This window comes from Ipomoea triloba, chromosome 3 (assembly GCF_003576645.1).
Source record: "Ipomoea triloba cultivar NCNSP0323 chromosome 3, ASM357664v1".
Classification (NCBI taxonomy): Eukaryota; Viridiplantae; Streptophyta; class Magnoliopsida; order Solanales; family Convolvulaceae; genus Ipomoea; species Ipomoea triloba.
Genome location: NC_044918.1, coordinates 6,222,764 through 6,229,419, shown reverse-complemented (window position 1 = coordinate 6,229,419; position 6,656 = coordinate 6,222,764). Strand labels below are relative to the sequence as shown.

General features: G+C 36.8%; 2 protein-coding genes across 2 annotated transcripts; both read right to left on the bottom strand.

Annotated features, from left to right (window-relative positions):
- Positions 1 to 316: 316 nt before the first annotated feature.
- LOC116013608 (delta(7)-sterol-C5(6)-desaturase-like) lies at positions 317 to 1,414 on the bottom strand. Its single transcript, XM_031253454.1, has 3 exons — positions 1,195 to 1,414; positions 722 to 1,027; positions 317 to 609 (listed from the first exon to the last, which is right to left on the bottom strand). Exons 1-3 carry the CDS (start codon positions 1,412 to 1,414, stop codon positions 317 to 319), a joined length of 819 nt encoding a protein of 272 aa, XP_031109314.1.
- Positions 1,415 to 2,903: 1,489 nt separating this feature from the next.
- On the bottom strand, positions 2,904 to 4,239 carry LOC116012834 (glycosyltransferase BC10-like). Its single transcript, XM_031252509.1, has 2 exons — positions 3,739 to 4,239; positions 2,904 to 3,542 (listed from the first exon to the last, which is right to left on the bottom strand). The coding sequence occupies exons 1-2, from the start codon at positions 4,237 to 4,239 to the stop codon at positions 2,904 to 2,906; spliced, it is 1,140 nt and encodes a 379-aa protein (XP_031108369.1).
- Between the last annotated feature and the right edge of the window lie 2,417 nt (positions 4,240 to 6,656).

The window sequence follows — 6,656 nt, the reverse complement described above, 5'->3', positions numbered from 1 at the left end:
TTTTTTTTTTTTTTTTTTTTTTTTTCTTCTTCTGGCTTCAGTGCCTCATAGAGCCTTACAAGGAATAAGAATCTTGAACTGTCTTATATTAGGTCAACCTGCGAATAAGAGCGGGATACTTACAAGATGGATGTAAATTGTCTATCCCTGATAATAAACTCTGAAATCCCTAACATTACATCAATTTTGTTTTCATGAAGTGCAAAGCTAAAGAGCAATAAAATTTACATGCATAGAACACAAGCAAAAAGAAATCTAACTGACAGTAAGAAAGAAAGCAAACTCAACTGCAGTCTGCAGCTATGCCTCTGTATGATCACATCTTCTTGAGCTCATCATCAGTGGGCTTGTGAAGGGTTCCAAGCATCCAGTCCATCCATATCGTGTAGTGCCCGTAGTTATGGCGATACGTGGTGTGATGAATGGTGTGATAGGCAGCGCCCATGATCGGCCACACTTTGCCATCGATACAGTCATGAATGTTTGCAGTCCACACGCCTTCAACGAACAGCAGAATCATGTGTGTCATGAGGTGCGTGGGTACGAGGAAGAGAGCAATTACATGTGGCACTGCTTGCAGTATCCCATCTAGTGGATTGAATGCTAATCCTAGAAAAACACAAACAGCAGTACAATATCAGTGGTTATGAATCTATAGCTCTGATACCAGGTTAGAAAAGACTGAATCCGATCGATTAGCTTGTGGAAGGGACATATATACCGGCAAAGGGAGAAAGTGTGTTTTGCTTGTTGTAAATATGATGTGTGGCATGAATATACTTGTAAAGAGGTTTTATGTCATGCAACTCTCTGTGCATCCAGTAGATCCCGAACTCCACGATCACAAGGTAAACGATTAGATACGCAAGGTAGAGAGGGAATCCCACATCGCTTATTCGTGGATAGCATTTAGTCCATCCATGCTCAATCATGTACTCTGAGAATGCTGGAAGAGCAGAATAGCATGGCATAGCCTTCATTGAAACCCCTATTTGCAAGAGCATTGCTCTATTGCTAGGGATGGTATCTACAACCAACAAGAAACAAAGATTATTTACACAAACTTCAATTGCACCACTATGAAAGCAATATATACACTGTCAAAATCTCAATTAACTGCTATTTCAATTTTCATTTGTGTATCATAATAATCCAAAAAATCACAAACATAGTACGTATCACATAGAGAAGTACCTTTAGGGAAATAAAGATGGCGTTTGAAGTAGTAAATGTAGAAGGACCAGAGAAAAGCGGAGAGCAAATAGAGTAGGGTTCCGCCGATGTAACAGCGGAGCCAACCCTGCAGGAAGTGAGGGAGGCCGCTCCACACATTTTCCGGCAAGAACGCCCCCAGCACAGCCCGGTTGTAAAACGACGTCTCCTCCACGAACAGCTTCAAGTAGTCATCATCCATGGCCGCCGGAGAAGATTGAGACGGGACAAAACAAGTGCAATGGTGAAGACCACGAGCTGAGGGTGTCTGGTTATGAAATATATGTTTTTGTTGCCTAGGATGATAAGTAGTGCTGCATTTGATTATATATATTTTTAGATTCCTCGTTACGTTCTGGCTATGTGACCACGTTTTCCATAATATGCTAAGTCGTACATATTTCCACTGGCCTACATATAGCGCGATGGGTCCTTGGAAAGGGAAGGGAATGGTATCCGTCCATTTACTATCATCCATGTCATTAGCATTACAAAACTATCCTCTTACCATAATTTTTAACAATTATATACTAGGTACTAATTATAATAGTAAAATAATAATTTGAAATATATACATCCAAATATTTTATACTCATGCACACATGTATTTTTTATAGGGTTTGTAAAGGATTCATAATGTTTTTCACTCAAAGCAATGATGTCATTATGTTCTCAATTATACAAGTCGAAAAATCAACAAGTGTTACTTTTCTGATGAATGAAACATTGTGAATCACGGACCCTTAATAGCCGTAGCAGGTTTTTTTGGACCAAAACAACAAAAGTTAGAGCAGATAGCATGTGCAGTTGTTTTTTAAAAACATTCTAATCCAGGAGCGCTCAGCACGCAGTATTGGCATATACACATTTTTCTAAAACAATATGCAAGTATTTTTTATGCACATATATATACACACACATAGTTAATTAGCACGATTCTCGTATATGAATGTCACAAGTTCAACTCTTGTCAACATCATATATTTGTTGAGCGTATACAAAATTTTCTAGTGCGGTTTACCTCTATGGACTATTACACGGTTTACTCAGTATACATTATTGATTAATTACCTTTTATGTGATTTTTAAATTATTATACATAATTTATTCAATACCCACTCTCGGATAGTGATTATTGAATTTTTTTCGTCACCACGTCACCGTAATAATAATTATTATGATTATTTTAAAAAAATACACAGAGATTCAAAAGTTCTATGATGTCTCGTGCTAATGCAGGCTTGGTGGGGGTGGTTTAATTTGATAATGGTTTATGGAATCTTGTGATCAAATCGATCTTCCTCACATGACATAACTTTGTGGTTTTGTCAATTTCCTACTTGAATTTCCCTGATCTACATACTTTGTAATTAGCACTGCTAATTATTAATTTAATGTTAACAATGCATGTTACGTTCACAGATAGTCAAAATGATTAATGATTAAACTAGTAACAATTTGTAGTAGTACCTATTTATATGTGAAAAGTGAAAACCGTCCTCATGCATGCTGTATGCCCTGATTTTATTGAAATAAATAAAAAGAAGTCAACTCAAATAAAATCTCTTCATAACTTACTTTTTGTTTTGAAACAAAGTATATATGGAATGTCAAGGAATAAAAGAAATTGATATATATGGGCTCTTACATTTGGAGTTTTGGACTGTAATATCGAAGGAAGAAAGAAAGGATTAAACTAGCAGCGATGGAGAAAGGCGCAACAATGGGTCGGCGGTATTGGGCAAGAATTTCCTAGCAAACAGGAAACAAATTCTTGTGGTATTCCCATTATACACACACTCATCTCCTCCAAATCGAATGTTATCCAACACTTCCAATTTTACATCAATCCATCCGAATCTCCTCGGATGCGGGCCCCCGAGAGACCAGTCAACCCATGTGACGCTGCGATTCGAGGACGCGTCCGGCCACAGAATGTTCACCAACGTCGGCAAGTAATGCTCGTCGCTGTAACACGGCGGAAGGCAGTGGTCGCGAAACACGGGGTAATATATCTGGTCGGACACGATTTTCTCGGCGAGGTCGCGGCGGATCTCGAACCACTGGGAGCCTTTCCGCCATTGCTGGACGGTGATTGTGGGGGCCATGCGGGGGCTGTAGCGGCCGCGGGCGGCTTTGCTCGGATCGTCATAGGATTGCAGGAAGCTTAGGGTTGAGGCCATAAGATAGTGGTAGGTTGTGGTGAAGTTGAAGAGAGGAATGCATGAATCGGAGAGCAGAACGAATCTCTGGTTGGAGAGATCGAGTAGGGCGTTGGCTAGGAGTCTTCTTTCTGCGTCGATCATTGATAATGTTCCCCAAAACACAGCCTGCATGCATGCATAATGAATCCATAAATATGCGGCTTTCGCGTAAATAAAATAAAAAAAAAAGTATTGATAAGTATAAGGATACAAGTTCTACATCAAGTCAACCAGAACTCATGACCTTTTTGAATTGGTCTGAAAAGTCATAGTTGGACTGCACATTTATGTTTATATATTGTATATGCTCAATAGTTCTAACCTGGCTGGGGATTGTTCTGCGGAAGAAGACAGAGGTATCTGGGAAAGAATGATTATAAGAAGGGTGTGCGTGGATATATATGGAGAAAAGATGTTGATGACCCTCGAAGAACTTCTCCCACAAAGGCGCAAGCGGAAGGGGTCCTGGTGTCAAGAACATAAACGCCACCTTTGCTACATCCTTAATAAATGTTTTCGCTGCTGACGACGACGATGCGGCCGCGGCTAACCGTAGCAGCTCGTCATCCGTCATGTTGTGTGGCTCCAGAGACTTCTTTTCGTCTAGTTTCATACTAGCATTCAAGGGCAGCGACGGCGGCTGAGGAGGAGGATCGGAGGAGTTTGTGGGTAGTGATGAGTGCAGTGGGGAAAAAATGGAGGGGAATGAGAAGGTGTTGAAGCGGTATGAATAAGTGGAGATGATGATGATACCCACTGATAATCCAAACATGAAGGGAAGAAGAAAGTTGTGCACAAATATTGAAAGAGATTTGGATGCCATTATTGGCTGGGCCGGTAGCTACAGATATTGTGCAGTACAGAGAGATTGCTAAAAAGAGATGAATATATAGATTCTTTCGTTTCCATGGTAAATTAAACTTGAACTCTTGAAGCGTAAGCTATGGAAGGAAGGCTACTATACGCTGCATGCATGTGTGCCTGCATATTTCAGTAGCTGCCTAACTAATTTGACTACACCATCCAGTTGAGGTTAAGAAATGAAATACTCCGTAGCATATATATATATATATATATATATATATATATATATATATATATATATATATATATATAGAGGATCCTATGAAACAATTGACTTAGGTAAGAAATAGGATAAAATAGTATCCATAAATTGAGTCCAGATCAAGGTCTAAATTAGAAATTTTTTATTAAAAAAAAAAACCTTGTGTCATTATTGTAATTTTGTGTAAGTTATTTTTTTTTGTCTTCACATTTTTCCTCCTTCCAATGCACATTTTCCCTTCTTAGTGCATATTGTTCATTCTTCCAGTGCACATTGTTATGCCACATAGTGCACATTTTCCCTTCTTTCAGTGCACATTTTTATGTCATACAGTGCACATTGTTCCTTTTTCAAGTGCACATTGTTCCTTCTTCCAGTGCACATTTTTATGCTATACAGTGCACATTGTTGTGCCTTCCAGAGCTTTTTTTTAATTGTAGATGAATTTTTTAAAAATCAATTAATCTTGATCACTAGTTACTAATTTGAGTTGAATATTGTTTGTTTGTTTATTATTTATGGTCGTTTATGATTTGTGATGATGATCCTATATTAAATTTAATTTTTTCAATAATTGTTTCACATCTTTGTGTCTCCAATGCACATTTTCTCTTCTTCCAATGCACATTCTTGAAGTTCATAGGTGGCGAATTTTTTTTTGATATAGGGCTGAGATTCTCTCTCACTTGTCACTTGGGGCTTCTATCTCACCCGAACCCCTTCCTATAGGGTCCGAGTTATGGTGAGAACCATTGCTGGGGTGTAAACATGTGAACTCCTATGCACCTTTGAGATGTGAGAATAGACAGATCTGATTAGATTTAAAAAAAAAAATGTTGTGACATTTTTATAATTATCATCAATTTTACTATGCAAATTTGAACATTTAAATATAAATATACAAACATAATAAATTTTATATAATCAACAAAAAAGTTAAATTTTAAATCTAAATCGTAAATAGTAGAACTTAAGCAGTAAAAAGTTAACCATTAAACCACATACAACCAAAAAGTCCTAAAATCGAAATCTTAAATGCAATGCATTTTGTATAATTAACTTCAACTTCTCCCTTAATTAACTAAGTCTTGCTTGATTTATATATAACTAGTATTTTCACCCGTGCGTTGCACGAAATGAATTTGTTATAATATTTTAAGAAATATTTAAATTGATATACAATTATATAAATTATAACATCGAATATGAGTATGAATAAGTGTATAAATGCAATTATAGTATGAGTCTTCATTGCATGCAACAAATATCACAAAAATTCAGTGTTATAAAATAAGTGTATAAATGTAATAGGTAGATAATTTACATTATTGCATCATATTTATTAATTTAATTACTTGTCGGTTAGTTATTGCAAGATCTTGAGATACACTTATATTTTGATATTCAGTAAGTATAACTATATTAGAGAAAAAATTTACATGGGAGTAATGGGATAATCAGTTGAGTAATTGTTGGTTGACCGTAGAGCGTTGTGTTGGAGGAAGAAGATGATATATAGTGAAGATGATATTGCCCTTCACTATATATCATCTTCTTCCTTCAACACGTTGATATTCTCTGGACAAATAACTGTTGGAAAAAAATTAGCATAAAATGGCATTTTACTGGCAATATTGTGGTACATATATATGTGGGGTCCACTTTCGATTTGGGTCGGGTCAAAGTGGATTCGTGTTCTTCGTAGTTAGACGAAAAGATTGATATATTGTACGCTCAAAACTGGTAATGGGTAAATGAGAAATTGGTTCTCAAAGTTGACACATTTGAGTTAGAAAAATATAGAAAAAAACCTTTCAAGTAACTTTTGTCCCACATTGGTTTGAGAAGTGGTTTGCACCACTACTTATACAAGAGTTTTTCTAAGGCTTTATTGAATTGTATAGCATAGAGGCTCTCTCTCGCACGCAAGGGGGAGGGGGTGCAAATGAAATCCCAAAATGAACTTAAAAAGGCTTGACTCGTGCGCCGACACCTGCACGCACAAATGTCGTTCAGAAAATTGATTGGCCTTGCGGATTGAATTACGCCAAATTTTCATATTTTGTACAATATTAAGCACCATACCATAATACAAGTTAAAACTGAGGATATTGTTTTTATTAATAGTATAGATTGCATTGCAGAGAAATATATATACTGAATTATTACCATTA

Bases quoted from the DNA above. Each gene is read 5' to 3' on its own strand.
- LOC116013608 (XM_031253454.1), bottom strand. From the start codon at position 1,414: ATGGATGATGACTACTTGAAGCTGTTCGTGGAGGAGACGTCGTTTTAC. The intron at 1,028-1,194 runs GTACTTCTCTAT...TGTTGGTTGTAG, and splicing joins CCATCTTTATTTCCCTAAAG to ATACCATCCCTAGCAATAGA. The intron at 610-721 runs GTATATATGTCC...GTGTTTTTCTAG, and splicing joins CACACTTTCTCCCTTTGCCG to GATTAGCATTCAATCCACTA.
- LOC116012834 (XM_031252509.1), bottom strand. From the start codon at position 4,239: ATGGCATCCAAATCTCTTTCAATATTTGTGCACAACTTTCTTCTTCCC. The intron at 3,543-3,738 runs GTTAGAACTATT...GCATGCATGCAG, and splicing joins GCAGAACAATCCCCAGCCAG to GCTGTGTTTTGGGGAACATT.